This window comes from Sarcophilus harrisii, chromosome 6 (genome assembly GCF_902635505.1).
Source record: "Sarcophilus harrisii chromosome 6, mSarHar1.11, whole genome shotgun sequence".
Classification (NCBI taxonomy): Eukaryota; Metazoa; Chordata; class Mammalia; order Dasyuromorphia; family Dasyuridae; genus Sarcophilus; species Sarcophilus harrisii.
The window spans coordinates 103,323,671-103,341,986 of NC_045431.1; the positions used below are offsets into that span (position 1 = coordinate 103,323,671).

Sequence of the window (18,316 nt, forward strand, 5' to 3'; positions counted from 1 at the left end):
CATTCTTAAAGTGAACTTGTTTGGAGACCAGATCTAAATTTTCCCTGGTGTAGTCATTACTGAGAGGGGAAAAAGGAGTACAGTGGAAAACATAAGAACTCCTACTAAGAAAACTCCTCCAATGCAGATCCAAAATTTTTCTGCACATAAACATCTTGGAAAGCTATCTGAGACACCGTGACATACTGAGGTCACTCAGTTGTTTCAGAGGCAGGACATAAATTCAAGTCTCCTTTCCAATTCCAGCTCTCTATTCTCAATGCCATGCTACCACTTCTGCTGAAGGAAGGATAGAAGGAAGGAAGGAGGAAGGGAGGAAGAAAGAAAAGAAGGATAGAAGTAATAGAAGGAAGAGAAGGGAGAAAGGAAGAAAAGAAAGAAAAAGAAAGAAAGAGAAAGGAGAAAAGGGAGGGAGGGATAAGGGAGACTTAAGATAGGGAGAAAAAAAGCATTTATTAAGCACTTATATGCCAGGCACTATGCTAAGCATTTTACAATTATTTCATTTGATCCTCATAATAGTCTTGGGGTTTGGGTACTATTATTATCCTAATTTTACAGTTGAGGAAGACATATTAAATGATTTGTGCAGTCACACAGAGAATAAATGTCTGAGACTGCATATGAACTCAGATCTTTTAGACTCCAGATTCAGCACTACTGATATAACTACTTTGTCAAAGTGACAGATAAGTCTAATATTACTTTTTTTTTTTTTAAAGTGATATAGTGACAAGTAACCATAGTGTCTTAAAGATCTTTCCGGTAGGTCTTTAATTTTCTGGAGAGCTTAACTTAGAATTTTAATAGTTGCTTTTCCTCGTCTTATGAACCCAAAGGACCTCTTAGAATTTAATTAATATCATTCACAAATTCCAAGATTTTCTGGGTGGTTATTAGAAAATAATAAGTGTTCTTAAAGGGCACCTTTACTTAAAGGGCTACAACTAGATTCTTGGGAATCTGGGAAAATTAGACATGCCAAATCCAGCTTGAACAAATTAAGAATCCTCCTTACTTATTCCTGTTGATTTTTTTCAGGTTCTATTAAGGGTTAAGAAAAAATTATAGTGAATTGGGGGAAAGGGAAAGAACTCATAGTCTAGAGCAGGAAGAGATCTCAGAAACCATTTGGACCCAACCCTCTTCTTTTAGACAAGTGAGTTAACAAGCTCAGGTAGTTTTTGACTTTCCAATAGTCACGTAGATAGTTTCAGGATGGGCTATTAACAAAATGAAGGCTCTTTTCTACTGTCACGCATCTGTGCATCAGTTTCATTAAGAACCTATTATTGATTTTTTGCTTCATGTGTTACTTGGTACAAGATATGATGGTAGTTCATTAAATGATATTAAATGTTCTACATTTTGTCAACTTTTTCCTCACCTTAATTTAGAGCAGAAAATAACATTTTTTAAAAAGTTTGTTGGCACAGTCAGTAGCTAGCCCATTGCTAGATTTCTCCAAAGGAAAGAAAATAATAACAAAATACACTTAATCATTTGAAGGATAAGAATCAATCAATCAGTTGACATTTATTAAAGGTTGTGTGCCAGGTGCTATGCTAAACTCTTATAAAAGAGAGATTTTAAAAATTACATAAGAAAAAAAAAGTAAACAAGGAACCATTTGTAGATTCACCTAGAAAATAATGGGAAGACTTTTAAGAATTCTTAACCCCTCTGAGCTTGTGCCTAACAACACAATTTTAGCCCTGGAAATATTTGTTTTTCTTCAATCCTGGTTGTGCCAATTTACCTCTTAATTCTATTTTAGAGTGAAACCCGTATGGAAAAGACTCACTAGTATATTTGAAATGTTGATCCAACTTTTTAAGATGCTATCGGGAATTAATAATTTATAGAAAATATAGAGATGTTATAAGGAATGTTTATGGTTAAGCCTATGAAGGGAAGCATAATTTAATGAAAGAAATAAGTAAATCAGCAGTGGGGATGAGGGGGGAAGAATTTGGGATTGATCTGTTCTATTGATTAACCAGACAACTGCTTTTACCTTCAGTCTTTTTCCATTTTACAAAATGCAGGAGATCCCTATTTCTCTTTATAGTTATAAGAAAATTGAGATTTAATTAATATGTAAACTATCTTGAGGATCCTGGAAAGATGCTATATGAAGTCAAGACAATACATGGGTTAAAATAGGAATATAACTTTTTTAAAAAGTAAATTTAAATATTTTCACCTTTTTTTAAATTTGTTTTTCATTCTCATAGTATTTTTGGCCTGATTTTTCTCACACAACATGACAAATATGGAAATATGTTTTAAAGGATTACACATATTGAACATATATCAGATTGCTTGTGTCTTGGGAAGGGGTAGGTTAAGGGAAGAGGGGGGAAAATTCAGAACACTAAGTCTTACAAAAATAAATGATAAAAACTATCTTTATATGTACTTGGAAAAATAAAATACTATTGGAGGAAAATTGTAAATACTATGTACAATCTGAAAATAGGCCTTGCATCTAAAATACTGTAAATGTTCTTTGCTATGATTCTGTAGAAGTCACTTTAAAAAATGTAGAGAGGGAACTAACTTACTTTCTAATGTGGTATAGTAGAAGGAGTTATGGATTTTTAATCAGACGACATAGGTAGGTTCAAATTCTAGCTCTCTACCTAAGGGATCTTAAGTAAATGACCTCTGCTTTCTAGGTTTCACTGCATGAAAAGCTTTGACTAGAGAAGCTACATATTTCCTTTCAGCTCTAAATATGTGATCCTATTGAGGGCAATAAGGAAGTGACAGTCCAAAGAATTTCAGAACAGCCTTTGGCCCTCCTTGTACACAATTATGATGAGAATAGTCATAATGGATAACATTTATATAAAGCTGGCTGTATATGTCAGGCATTGTGCTAAGTAATTTACACTTTTTATCTCATTTGATCCTCAAAATAGCTCTGGAAAATAGATACTGTTGTTATGCTCCCATTTTACAGATGAGGAAACTGAGGCAAAACAGAGATTCAGTAATTTGCCAAGGGTGCCATAAAACTAGTTAAAGTCTGAGACTAGATTTAATTCAGGTCTTCCTGATTCCAAGCTAGGTACTCTACTGTGACCTCGAATAGAATAAAAATTCAAAGAGAAACATTTCCCCATGTTTGTGTATCAAGCCATCATTGTAAAGCAAGGGTGCTTAATTGTGTGTGTGTGTGTAACTGTCTAGTGAACCTTTGACTCACTTCTGTTTTTAAATACATAAAGTAATAATACATAGAATACATATATGTAAAAGAGACCAGTTCTATTTAGATAATGTTATCAAAATAGAGTTTTCTAAAAATTCATGAACCCAGGTTAAGAACTCCCTTGACTTTTTTCTCATTTGCATTCTGTACTTTGAAGGAAACATAATGGTTTGTAAAATACTTAGCACATTTCCTAGAACATTGTAGTGCTTAATAAATGCCAGGTACTTGTTTAGGGAAGATACTAATGTCTGTTTCAGTAAATAAATGAAGAAAACTCTTTAGGATAAGAGGAGTGAAGCAAAGATTATATTTATCTTTACAATGCTAATTTTTTTTTTTTAAATCTTTTTCATTTTCTATGCAGGGCAGTTCTTCCCTGAAGTTCAAATAAGCAAGATGCTCTGCTTTAAATAGAACTTACTCCTTGCTTTTGTTTGGCCTTGGGCCTTCTTTTCCCCTGCTGGGAATTGGTGGGGGGGGGTGGGGGGGGGGGGGGGGGGGGGGGGGGGGGGGGGAGGAGTTGGAGCAAGGGTGAGATTTGTTTTGTTTTCAAAAAGAAAAAAAAAAAAACAGTATCTCAGTACCTTTGCTGACAATCTGGATTGTTTTCAGAGGTAGGAGGTGCTAATGTCCATCTCTCCATTAACTGCCCTGAGGGAATAAAATCAACCAGAACAGAAACAGCTCAGGCCATGTGGCAAGCTCTGTTTTGCTTAATTCATTCATTTATATATTTATTTTCAGGGAAGGGCAGTGAAGGGCTGCTAGCAGTTTAGTCACAAGTTTCAGAGCCTATAGAAACACATAAAGGAAAAAGCATTATTAACAAACCCAAGTACTTAGCTCTTTGCCTTTCCACAGTGTACATGCATCCCACTCTTAGGCCTTCTCTCTTACTTCTTTGTAAAAAAAGAAAAGGAGATTCCATTTTTCCTTCAATGGTAAAAGTTCTTTAATCTATTTGCTACTCGATTTAGAAGATTATGACAAGCTTACAAATTTGACAGCATCATGGGACGAGTTGGAATAGGTAGTTTTCAGTTCTTGCGTTTAAAATGCTTTTTCATTTTCTGTAAATGTTTCAGAACTACATGTACTGTGCCTCTAATAGATTACATAGATGGGAATGATTATTCCATTGAACCTCAGCAAGGTGGGGACGAAGATGGTTTTGCCAGAGGGGCCTGGGACTGGAGTTTGCTCTGGAAACGTATTCCACTAAGCCACAAGGAAAAGGCCAAACGAAAACATAAAACTGAGCCTTATCGGTAAAGAACATTGCTTTTTTGCCTTCTGAAGCCAACTGTTCCTCTAAGTGGTTTGTTTTGTTTTTTTCCTCCTCATGAACGCGTGTAAAATATATGGGTCCATATTCCTCCATTTCATCTTTCCTGCAACCATCACTACACTACAGAACCGTATGTACTGTGCCGATTATAGATATCATAGATGGCCACAATTTTAAAATTATGCCCCAAGGGGGTGGTGATGAAGATGGGTACGCTCGAGGAGCGTGGGATTGGAGTTTGCTCTGGAAGAGAGTGCCTCTGACCCAACGGGAGAAGACCATGAGAAAGACAAAAACTGAGCCTTATCGGTAATCACGAAGTAACTTATCTTCCTTTCTCATAGACCTTAATCTAAATACTTCTAAATACTTAAGAGAAACTAAGCTTCTGCTACTAACAACCCCTGTGCTATGTCAGAGAGAATATAAAAAATTTCATTTCCCTTTTTACTAACACTTACTAGTAGAACTGCAAAAATTACCCTTGCTGTTTCTCCCTTGTTGATTACTTAACTTGAAATTTGTACCAAAATATGCTCACTGAAAATTTGCTTTTTCCATGTGGGGGGAAAAAAGTAATAATATGAGAGCTTTGTTTCCAAGCACCATTGAATAAAATCATTCCTTCTCCACTTCTCCTACAAGAGTCATATTTAAATTGTAATTCTTTTGAGAATAATGAGAATATCATATGTAACATGAAATATAGGGTGTCCCAAAATCTTGGTATAGTTTTAAGCTTCAGTGCTTAGGACTTTTGGGACACAATGTACACACTGCTTAAAAAGCAAAATTCCCATATATCTTATAATGGCTAGGTTTAACTCTTGTGAACTTTGAAGGACAAACGATTAAAAACAAATATAATATTCTGTTCAGTTTTATGTGCCGGTTCTGCCCTTCATGTTTTATAGCAGGTCAAGTTTGATGAGTAGAGGTGGAAGACTCCAGAAATGTTAAACAGGATCCTCTGTTTCTATTTGTTCTCAGGAATAGGTTCAATTGGAAAGAAAGCTCTTTCAAAAATTGACTTCCCTTTCTCTCCCCACCACCACACCCCACACAATCCATTTTCCAAATAAAACAATTTATCACATCCCATTTCTTTTGTTTCTCTACTGGTGAATGTTATCTTCAAAATATGTCATAAAATGAAATATTTTCTCCAACTATTTCAGAAGTACGCTTTTTTATTTCCTGTGTGTTTAAGTCGCTTTTGTCAAAGCTCTGGGAAACTCTAGGTTTTATATGATTATTTTCAATATCCCTTGTTCAATGTTGTGGAGGGAGTGGTCATGATTTTGTGAAAGATGCATATGATGCTGTTTAAATCTTTTGTGTGATTTATGGTCCATGGTGTATTTATACTTTTTATGCTTTTCTTTAACTAAAATTGAAAGCAAAAAGAAATTATAAAAGTCAAGTGTGGGAATTCAAGTCTGGGGATATCAAATTAGAACAGTTATAAAACAGTTCAGAATTCTTTTACTTGTCTACTCCTTGGGCTAATAAATTTTTAAAATTATTTACCACATTTTTATAACAAGTTTTTTCCCTTAAAATCATCTGTGGAATCCTTTAAAAGAAAAACATCCCATGACTCTCCAGATTAAATATCTGCTGAGATATTCTTGCAACTCCAAAAGACACAGTTATGAGAATAATTTTAAGAAACAGAACAGCATATGTCATTAGAATATGACTAGATATTTTAGTAACGTACTCTAAGGACAAACCGAAGACTAGAACAGCTTGTGCCTTATAAGATTTTGCTTTCTTAATAGAATTACTGTTCCATTCCTAATGAGGTTTCATGTGCCAATTGAGGCATCAGGTTACCAGCGGCCACTGCAGATGCACAAACTGTAGCTATTCTGCTTCCATCCTTCAGAGATTTACAGCCTCCTTTCATTTGTCAAGTCCCTGAACTATTAAATTAAAAAATGGCAGCCTGCTGCTAGTGGGTAGTGGTTTCCTTCTTCCCAGAATAAGTCATAGGAATCATCGTATTAGCAGTTAGCAGAGCCGACAGCACCACCATCCAGCTGGTTAGGAGAAGCAGCAGTGAATACTTTGTATTCAGCTAAAGCCAAGCTTCATTTTCAGCTTGAAGGATCTCCCTGGATTGGCAATAGAAAGTTTGGGCAGGGATAGAGGCTCCTTCCAATTACTGAGCCAAGATTGAGTTGTTTGTAAAAGGAAGGAAAAAAAAATCACTGAAGGGGCAAACTTAAGTAGATTATTTTATGAAAGCTTAATAATTTCTTTTTGTTTGGTCATTAATTTTATTTTCTCCCAATTATTTGATTATGTGCAAGAGGGGATGGATGGCTTTCTGTTGATTTTTGTTTTGTCTTGCTTTTTTTGTTTGGATTTAAGTTATTTTATTGTCTTTTTTCTTAGGTCCCCAGCCATGGCTGGTGGATTATTCGCCATTGAACGAGATTTCTTCTTTGAATTGGGTCTCTACGACCCAGGTCTTCAGATCTGGGGTGGTGAAAACTTTGAGATTTCTTACAAGGTAAAACATTTCATTTTAATAGGTGTAGTTTATTGAAGTGGTTCAGACTTGGATAACTTTCAGAAGTCCCTACTCTTAAGGAGGCTTACATTCTACTAAGGGAACACAGCATGTTCCTAGATAAGCATATATATACAAAATAATACAAAGTAAATTCAAGGAAAGGGCTTTAATAACTGGAGCTCTCTGGTAAAACTTGGAAGCTAGGAATTTCAAGAGTTAGAGAAGAAAGTGAGCATTCCAGACAGGGGAAGCCCCGATGCAAACACGTGAGACATGTTTTTAATTTTTTTAATGTATATCTTTAAATCAAATTGTATAACCAAAATGAATATTTATTAGTTTTTTGTGTGTATGAGAAGAGACAATCTGGGTGACAGGACAAGAGCCAAGTATAGCTGTTGGACAATATATATGTTTCCCTTAGTATGTTCAAAGTGATAAATGTTCCTGAATGCACTGGGTGGTATGGCCACGGCCAGACAGGACCTGTATTGTTGGAGTGATTACTAACAATAATGAGATCACCAGTTTGAATATTTGAGAATCAAAAATTCATCAAAGGCAGATTTTCAGCTTTAAAATGAAACTTAACTGTTCTTAAATGTCTTATCTCATGAGGGACTAAGACATTAAGGAGTTTAATAAGTATTGATTGATCCTGACAAGGGAACAATTAAGGATCAAGAATGAATGTGTTTCTCTATACTTATTAATAACAATAATAATAGCTAACACTTATAGATCACTTCAAGATTTACAAAGTGCTTTAACAAATACTATCTCATTTGATCATCGTGCCTTTTTGTTCAAGATTATGTTACCTATTTTCTCCGCATGCTGTGGAACTGAATGCTTCCAAATCAATAGCTCCATTAGAATATGAACTCTATAAGAGCAGTATTGGAGTTTTGCCTTTCTTGGTATTCTTAGAATTTATCACATTACCAAGCACATAAGTTTTTAAATAAATTCTTATTTGACACTTCCCACCACTTTAACCATTAGGTTCCAAATTGCTTTTTAAGACTAAAGTTTTTTTTATTTTTTAATTAATGTTTCAAAGTTTCTGTCAGATTTTTGAGAGCCTGATCCAGATGTTCCTTTAGGAGAGGGGAGTAGTTTAGAGGAAGTTCCCTGGGACATAGTATGCTTTAATCTTGATATGTTTTGTATTTATTGCCTTTCTCCCAGGTGAATCAATGAATAAGAAGACTTTGTTGTGTGCCAGGTATTGTGTTAGGCCCTATAGACACAAATACAGAAATGAGGCAGCCTCTTTCCTCAGGGAGCCTTATGTGCTGTTAGATGAATACAAAATTCATAGATGAAATAAACACAAATGATATACAAGAAAAATAAACAGCAGTCCTAAAGACAATGGAGGGGAGGTCACTGACATTTCTTGGGCAAAGGGGTGACAAAATCAGACTTGTACTTTAAAGAATATCACTTGAAGAGTGATACATACAGGAAGACTGATTTGAAGGCTCTCTCAATAAGTCCTGGTTCTAAGCAACAAACGTCTGTTATTAGTGAGAAAGTGAATGGAAATAAAAGATGTTGAGATGTTGCAATCACATGCAAAACTTGGCATGTGATTGGGACAGCAGGGCAGAAACAGGATGAGAATAAAGAGTTTAGGATGACTTCTAAGTTATAAACCTATATAAGAAGAAGGATAATACCCTTGACAGATATAGAGGACTTAGAAGGTTTGGGCTTAGTTGGAAAAATGATAACCGTTTTGGACCTGTTGATATACCTATCAAGTTGAACTTTCAAGCAAAAAACATTTGGAGTAATGGTCTGGGATTCAAAAGAGAAATGATAACTAGGTATGCAGATTCACCTAGAGATGGTGAATGACTAACAATAGCAATAATAATAATAATGGCATTATTATAATAAAATTTTATAATTATATATGTGTTATATATATATATAATTTATAATAATAATAGCACTTTAAGGTTGGCAAAGAACTTTATATTTTCTTTGAGCCTCACAACAACCCTGGGAGATAAGTATTATCATCATACCCATTTTGCAGATGAGGAAACTGAGGCAGGCCAGTAACTTCACCAGGGTCACACAGCTAGTGTCTGAAGCTGGATTTGGACTCAGGGCTTCCTGATTCCATGTCCCCAGCTCTATCTATTGTGCTGTACTATCTTGCTGCTAATGAATCCATAGGAGCTGATAACTATGTTGGAGAAAAGGAGAAGGCAGAACACCTAATTCTTGGATATAACCGCCAATAGGAAGCAGTGCATGGAAGATAAACCTTCAAAGGAGATTAATCATATCTGGGCAACAAACCCAGACAAATTTTTAAAAGAAAAAAGAAAGTCCCTAAGAATATGAGCCCTAACTGCACATCAATTGGATCCCATAAGCGCTAATATGAACCCAGAAACCCAGAGAATGTATAGACTTTGAGCTGGAAAAGGGAGGAAGAAGAGCAGAAATATGAGAGTTAAGCACATTGATGATGGGCCAGGACAGATTTTTGTCAGCCTAGGAAGGCTGAAATTGTGTGTTTACTTTTCTTTTTGTGTAGCAGAGAGCCATTAATACCTCTATAGTTTCTGTCCTGCTAACTCAAATGAGGTATAACATAGAAAAAAGTGCTTTTCAGAATTTAAAGTGTTATATAAATGTCAGTTATTATTGTGTAATGTAGGAAAACATGTTTTGCAGAATTTAAAGTGTTCTATAAATGTCAGTAATTATTATCTCCAATATTCACTCCTAAGAACTACATTCCTGAAAAGCAGTTTACGGTTGAGTTTTGCATGTTACTTTAAATAACTAAAATGTGATGTTAAAAATAAAAATGAAAACAAAACAAAACAAAACAAATGAAGGAGATTGAGATGGATCAGTCATACAAACAACCAGAGGACTAGGAGAGAGCAATATCAAGAAAATGCTGGGATGAGTGAGCATTCCTTAAATCAACTAGAGCTCAGCAGTTAAGGCCTGCGATCTCCTTGCAGTGGAAGAGATGACCAAGATCTATTAGAGTACTTCAGGAGGTTAAATTCCACACCTCCCCTGAACCAATTCCCAAAGGGGAAAGGTGATTGGGAGAGCATATAGAACATCACATAAGTGAGACACCCTGTTTGGGGTTCACCTGCTCTAACCAGCACTATCTGACCAGGGTAGAAGGGCTTTTATGCAGTCAGCTAACACTTCATTTTAGCCCTTCCCAATTACCTTTGCCATATCAAAGAGTCAGTCTCTTTGTACCTGCATGGAGCCTTCCCTGCCCCCTCTCCCTTTTCACTTCTATCTCCTGCTCAATTAGGCCAGCTTCCCATTTATGTTAACCTTTTCTTAGGATTGTTTAGAAAACTGTTTTGAAGAAAGGTTGCTAAGGTTACACAAGTATGTTGAAAGGGTTCTTTTGGTAGCAAACTGATTCCTCTGCTCCCAGAAGCCTTCTCTATTGTTGTATGATCACATGAGAATAATTTAAAGCTTTTTACAAACCTTCAGTTGCTCTATAAACCTTAGCTTTTATTATTATTTATTATAGGTTGCAGAAATGTCCTCATATTTAACTGTGTGAATAGTTTACTATGACTCTTTTCAGAGACAGATAATTTAAGATGAGATTTTAGGTGTTATTTTTACTTCAAAAACAAACAAATAAATAAAAATCCATTCATGTTTCTCATTCCTTGATAGATATGGCAGTGTGGTGGCAAACTGTTGTTCGTCCCTTGTTCTCGAGTTGGACATATTTATCGACTTTCAGGTTGGCAAGGAAACCCACCGCCAATTTATTTAGGATCTTCTCCAACACTAAAGGTGAGTTTTGTTATTAAAACCATAAAAAAGGGTAAATCTTTTCAGGAGTGACATATTTAAAATTGTAAGAAAGATGATGATAAAACATACCAGCCATTCCTGAGGGAAAAGGGACAAAATCAAAATGCAGATGGACATCTAACCAGTGGGAAAATGTGTTTTTTAAATGTTTTTATTTATTTATTTTATGTGTAGTTATTATTTTTTATGGGGGGAAGGCAAGCAGAGGAGGGCTAGGACTAAGATAAGTCCAAAAAAAAAAAAAAAAAAGGAAAAGAAAGAAAAGAATCATAAAAGCATTTTTTTTTTTAACGTGCAGGAGAAGGCCCAGAAAAATCACAGGCAAGCAAGACAACTTTGAAAGTTATACATACCTATATATCTATATGTAGATTTATACATAAATCCACATAAATCTGTAAATGTATATTTAAAATGTGTATATTTTAAAAGTAAGATGTACATAATAGATCCACAACTTCTTGTACAATCCTCTTTTTCTGTACAACTATTCATATAGAAATTCTAGTCTAATTTAATGTTTGTTAAGCAGAGAATTTTTAAAAATTTAAAAATAAAATACATCAGTTTGGATAGTACGATAATAGTACCTGTTAAAGCTAGAAAAAAATGGTGAAATATGATTAAATTAGAAATGTCCTGTCACTTGAAAAATTAAAACTAGTTAGAGGTATTAGAAAGTCAGAAATATTTTTAGCTTTACTTATCACCCTGCATACTAGACTTTTAAATAACAACTGAAAAAGAAATCTATAAAGGTCTCAGAAAATTATTAGTAATAATACATTAATGGGTCAGACTTTTATTTCCAACCTTAGCCCTATGTTTATTCAGAAAATCTGTTTTTTTTTTTACCCCACAGTGGAATCATAGATTTTTAGAAATCTGAAAATGGCCTTTTCAGTCATGTCCAATTCTTTGGAACCCCATTTTGGGTTTTCTTGGCAAAGACACCAGAGTGATTTGCCATTTTCCTTCTCCAGCTTATTTTATAGAGTGCAGATTTACAGAGTTATTTAAGGCAAATAGAGCTTAGTGACTTGTTCAAGGTCACACAGTTAATAATTGTCTGGATTTGAACTTGGGAAGTTGAGTCTTTCTGATTCCAGATCCAGCGCTCTAAATCACTGTATTATCTAGTTATTTATATGCCCCCCAAAATGACCTTAGAGATTATATAATCAAATACCATTTTACAGATAAGAAAGCAGATGCCCATAGAAGTTAATGCCTCCTGCCCTTACTGGGAATTGGCTCCCTTGACCCCTCTTTCAGGGACTCACTTCATTCTGTATTTTCTTTCCAGAGCCTTACTAACCATTTGCCCCATACATTGTTCTTCTCCACTACTAATCAGAAAAGTCCATGAATGCTAGGACAGGGACATGAGGTCAGAGTCCAGAATGATAATAGCAACTTAAAGATGGCCTAAAATAATTTTGTGTTTCTCTAAGACAGACTTTTATGCTAAGTAAAAATTAACATGTTGCCTTGTAAAATTATTTTTCTTTTCCCACAGAACTACATTAGAGTTGTGGAGGTTTGGTGGGACGGCTACAAAGACTATTTCTATGCCAGTCGCCCTGAATCAAAAGCACTGCCCTATGGGGATATATCTGAACTGAAAAAATTTCGGGAAGATCACAACTGCAAAAGTTTTAAGTGGTTCATGGAAGAAATAGCTTATGATATCACCTCACATTATCCCTTACCGCCTAAGAATATTGAATGGGGAGAGGTATGTATATGAGCTTGTACGGAGTAATCACAGTCTTATTTTTGCATATTCATAGGCACATGGGCTCCGGTGGATATTAGGGATAAATAGCCAAGGGGAGAGAAAGGAGACAAAAGTTTGGTAAAGAACTGCCTCCTTCTCTTTTCTGACTAAATTCATTCAATTTGCAATTGATCAGGACACATCCTGGATCTCCCTCTTAGCACTGAATAGAACTGATTTAGAGAGGAGAGGAGAAAAGAAAGGATTGATTGTTATGAATATGTATAAAATATATGCATATATTTATATATAATATGTATTATATTGCATATAATATGAAACAAGTATAAATAATTGTAATACTGACTTTTAGGGTCTCTCTTAAAAAAAAAAAGTCCAGATATATTAAATCCCAATATAATAGGTTATACATTACTTGTCTTGTTCAGATTTGTTCAGGAACATTTTAAAAGGAACACTGACAGTATTAAAGTTTGTTAAGCTAGGTGTCCAGAGTAGTGAAAGGATTCAAAAAAATGACCAAAAAATGATAGATTGGTTTATCTTGCAAGATGAGGCCAGTTGGGAAAGTTGAATATATTTTTAGCCTGGGGTATTGACTGCTATAAAAATTTTGTACAAATAGGGCCTTTTCACTTTTCTTTGATCTCTTTGGGATATAGTAGTGGTATTTCTGGGTTAGAGAGTATGCAGTTTTAGAGCTCTTTGGACAAAGGGATCTCATCTTTGGAGTTCCACTATAATTGTTAGTATTTCCTGCACTCTATCATTGCAGATAGAAAAATTTCATGGGTTGCCACAGGCAAAAAAATTAATCACCAAGATACCCATTAGTGTCTACCTTTTCCAAACTTAGCTAGGCCAGTCTTCAGAAAGCAGACTATTTCCAGGACCATATTTAAACCCTTTCCAGATGGGATGAACTAATCAGAGCTTTTATTCCCTTGAACCTTTGAAAATGCAGGGTCACTTTCATGGTATGATGAAACAGAAATAAGATTTTGCAGATTATAGAAAGGAGAATATATATACTAATAATTTGTTTATTCAGATAACTATATATGGTATTATGACTCTGCCATTATTGGTGAAGGAGTTAGCAATTGTTTGGTTATTATGGATACACACATGTATATGGCTATACATATATAGATGCCTGTGAAAATGCATATATTGTATATATAAAGACATACATATGTATTCAAAGTGTTTTTCTTTTTTGTATGTGTACTAATAGAGAAATTTTAGAAAATCACTCTCTTTGAGAAAGATACCTCCTCCTTCCTCTCTTATGTGGAATTATGACTTGTGAAAGTAATCAGCCATTGTTTGGTCGATACTAGAAAGATATATAGATAAACATATAGATACACACATATACATATATGAGTATGCATACACACAAATTTAAAGTATTTTTATGTTTTGGATGTATAGAGATAGGGAAATTTTAGAAAAATCACTGTCTTTGAGAAAATATACATCTGTCTCTCTCAAAGGACTATTAGTATGGAATATTATATGTATTATCAGACATGCTTTTTTTTCCCTCATCCTTTTTTAATCTTTGTTACAAGGAATGGCTTTTGATTGGGAAGGTGAGAAGAGGGATATATACTTGGAAATGGAGGTAATGTGAAAACAAAAGCCCCAAATAAACATTATGAAAAGTGGGAAGTGACAATGACCCCAAAATGGAGGGATGAATGAATTTAGTCATCTCACATTCAGGAAAATATATCAGTTTTGTCCTGGTCGAGGAAAGGACTCCAGTGGGTACAGGACAGGAAGGAAGCTGAGACTAGCTGAGTGATCACAGCAGGTGGGAGGGATTTCTGTGCATTCCCTGAAGATCCCAGACTTAGAACTAGATTAGGAAACAGATACCAGCTGGTGCATAGGATCATAAATGTGAAATAAGTACCTAGGGTCACACAAGTACCAAGTAACAGAACCAGGACCCAAAACCTTGTCCTTGACACCAGAGCTAGCATCTCTTTCCACTGTTTGAAGACTAAGCCACCTTAGCAGCCCTGGCAAACTCTAAAGTGCTTTAGCTACCAAGTGCATGCATCATTCTCTAGTATCCAGCATTTTATGGATTTGTTTGCAGGAAATGGAAAATCAGTTGATCAATGGTTTCAAAGAGGCAAGAAAGGAGGATTTAAGAAAGATTAAACCTTAAACCCTCATTTCCCACAGATTTGTATCTAGTCCAAAATAGTATTTTTCCTATTATCCTAATTTTTGTTGACATCTTCTATTTTTAACCTCACCTTCACTTCTGAATATCTGCCCTCTTTGGCCCATGTCGCTAGTAAGCTATCTATCAATCATAATAAAAGATTTTCAGTATAAAATTTCAAATATTTCATAATTTTAAAAAAGCAGTTTGGCCACATCACCCAAATAGTTGTGCCTAAAAGTATGTGTAGTATTGTACAGATTTCGACTAAGGTAAACTGGAACATTTTATGTTTAGTTTTGTTCATTCCCTTTTGTTTCCCTGGTACATCCAAGAAGCCTGAAATAAGAATTATACACCATTTTCCTAGAAGTGGCAGAAAAATAGCTCTGGTCATCTCCCTTGAGAATCACCAAATCAAGGGAAAGTGATGGTAACAAGAAATCAGGAGGGGTTGAGAATGTTCAATCTTGGGACTTTATGGGTACCAACATCACCCCTCTAGAGCCTGGGTTAGAAGCAGGTTTTTTTGGAGTGTTAGGTGAATGGGAAGAAACCTAGTTCTCATTGTTTCATTTTTTTATTTCGAGTTGAAAAGTGGAGAAATTGCAGCTAAAAGTCACTTCTCTCACTGGGAAAGGGCCAGAGTCCACCAGTAGCCAGACTCTCCTTACATTTCAACTTGCAAGGTTGTAAAGCTGGTTCAGGGGAATCTGTTGACAAGTTCATGTCAATGTAGAAAAATTTACTTTCACCTTAATTGAGTCAAGACAAGTTTGGAGATTCTATAAGAAGCTCTTATTTGGAGACCATGATGACAGCTGGAGTAAGCTAGAATGCTGAAATCCTGCCTCAGACACTTTGATAGTTATGTAACATTGGGCATGAAATCTCTGGTCAGCCTCAGGTTCCTCATCTCTAAAATGAGGAAAGCAGCTTCTATCTCATTGTGAAGATTAAGTGAGACAAGATAGTATCCCAAAGGTCTTAGTTTGAAACTATACTAAGACTTTTGGAACACTGTATACAGAAAGCTTTTTTACAAGCCTGAGAGCCATGCTATATAAATTTTATATATTTTTAAAATTAATATTACTTAGAAGCTAAGGGGAAAGGAGAGGAAGGGAAATAAAGAACTGTCATAGAAAACCATAGAAGAAGCTGAATTCACAAAGTTTTATGGTTCTAATTTAAGTCAAGTCTAGCCAAACGATGAGAATGATCGATATCACTTGTGGGGACCCCGGCAAATCCTTTATATTTTCTTAAACTCTGTTATCTGGGATGAATGTTTAACAAATAAAGTCTAAATTTGCAGTTTGAGGAAGATTGAGGTTGGGCTTGATTCCAAGGTTGGCAAGTGTTTATTTTCTGTTTCTGTTTCTCAGTCGCTTCCTGTTCTGCATATATCTCCCCAAATTATTCCCTCTAGTTCCAAGCCCACAGCATTAGACCTTATTCTCCTTGAGTTTTGTCCTTCCCCCCCCCTTTCTCCAGGAAGAAAAAGGAAACTTCCCTATGTGAGCCCCAAAGACTATATGCTAGAATTTAGGTCTTCCTCCATTAACTTTGCTGATAATTGTCCACCTAAAGAGCCCTCAGTTTCTGGACCCAGACTATTTAATCCCTACGTGATATTGTACAAACTACTTCACCATTCTGTATTAACTCCATCAAGCTCTATCCTGACTTGTTTTTCTCGATTATTTTGAGTCACTTTCACAGTTCTAAGTCTGGACCTTCTAGTAAATCTAGACTTTTTCAAACCCTTTGGTTCAAAGCTAATTGACCACATAGTTTAAATGGGAGGTGCCATCTTACCATTATTATTCATAGTCCTGCAGCAAGGAGCAGATTCTTGATGTTTCCTTATTGTAAAGTCTCCATTTCCTTCTGGAACTGCCAGGCAAGCTCCTTCCTATATAAGGAATGCTTTTCTTCCTCTCAGCTCATTTTCTGGCTCAGATGAGGATAACCTTGAATTTCTGACTTCTCTGAGGTTCTCTTTGATGAGTCAGGAATCTTCCAAGTAAAAATCCTTTCCTAAATTTCCTTAATTACATACATGGTAGGCTGAATGTTCAATAATAGTATGTATACATAATTCACAACTTGAGGCAAGAAGCATAATGAATAGCGAGCCAGACCAGAAGGTAGGAACACCTGGGTTTAAGTCTCACTTTGGGCAAACTATTTCGTGTGACCCCAGGTACATTAATTAACCAGGCAAGCACTTTAAGACTTATTTACAGAACACGTTCTGGCCTGCATTGTTTTAGGAAGTTTCTCCACCCAGGAGTTCTCTATAATATTGAAATTATAGGTTCAGTCTCTATCCCTAATTCCCCACCTAGAAAAAAGTCCAATTGCCTGGCCTATATACACCATAATCAAATGCACCACCTGATAGCTGCTATATAAATCAAAGACATACTAATCAGTCTTTAGGGAGCCTTCCTTGCAAACTCTTCTATACTGCCTAAATTAATTTCTATTTCGTGTTAGGTTAATCAAGCTACCAAGGAACTAATTTATATGAAAATATATATAAATTATTATGTATTCTGTTATACACAAATATATTTTATATGAAGCAATATTATATTATAAAATAATAATTGATTTTGCAGAACAAAAGGTTTTAAATCTAAAGGGAAACAATGAAAAAAAACAAAATGAAGAGGCATTATTACTTAATCTCAAGTAATGATAAAGCAGTAATCAGCAAGACTATTATTTTTTTTTCTTTCTTTTTTTGTTTTGTAAAAAGGGGAAAACTAATTAGATAAGCCATGAACTAGAAATATCAAAAACAGTAGCTCACTGTTTCACAAATCCAAGAACTTACTTAGGTAAGGACTCCATATTTGACAAGAATCCTTAAAAATTAGAAAGCAGAAATTAGACCGGCATGTTATGTTATATATTGAATAATCATGGATTATAACCTGAATATGATATTGAGTAATCATAGATTATAATAATATGAATATGAGATACACACATGATTCCAAAAAAAAAAAAAAAAATAGGAGTTACCTTTCACAACTACAAATAGTGGAAGAAGTCTTAACCAAACACAGTCAGAGATGATCATGAAAGAAAAATAGGTAATTTCTATAACATAAAATATAAAAGCTTTTATACAAACAAAATCAATACAGATTAAAATATGCAGAAAAATTATCTAGTGGAGAAAAAGTCTTGTATCAAATATCATTGATAAAAGCATAGTGATACCCATCTGTAATCCATATTACTAAAGAGGCTAAATTCTTGAGCTCAGTAGTTCTACTGAGTAGTTCTGAGCTTCAGTAGACTATGTGTCTGCACAAGCACCAATATTATGAGCCCTAGAGGGGGGGGCAGGAAAAGGTTAGGGTAACATAATGGACTATTATTATAGTATAGATAATTAATTAGAGGAATTCATAGAAATATGGGAAGATTTATACGAACCAATGCCGAGCAAAATATGTAAAATGTAACTATAGAAATGTAAAAAAAAAGATCCC

The 18,316-nt window shown here is 35.0% G+C and overlaps 1 protein-coding gene across 2 annotated transcripts in view; it reads left to right on the top strand.

Annotated features, from left to right (window-relative positions):
- The window catches only part of GALNT7 (polypeptide N-acetylgalactosaminyltransferase 7), a 192,685-nt gene that overhangs the window by 163,155 nt on the left and 11,214 nt on the right, over window positions 1-18,316 (top strand). Inside the window, exons 6-9 of one of the 2 annotated variants that reach the window (XM_031941888.1) lie at window positions 4,638-4,820; window positions 6,915-7,032; window positions 10,732-10,854; window positions 12,395-12,613. In XM_031941888.1, the coding sequence (XP_031797748.1) occupies window positions 4,638-4,820; window positions 6,915-7,032; window positions 10,732-10,854; window positions 12,395-12,613 (643 nt within the window). Of the gene's footprint in view, window positions 1-4,308; window positions 4,492-4,637; window positions 4,821-6,914; window positions 7,033-10,731; window positions 10,855-12,394; window positions 12,614-18,316 lie in introns of both variants that reach the window. The other variant, XM_031941886.1, reaches the window with a different exon arrangement.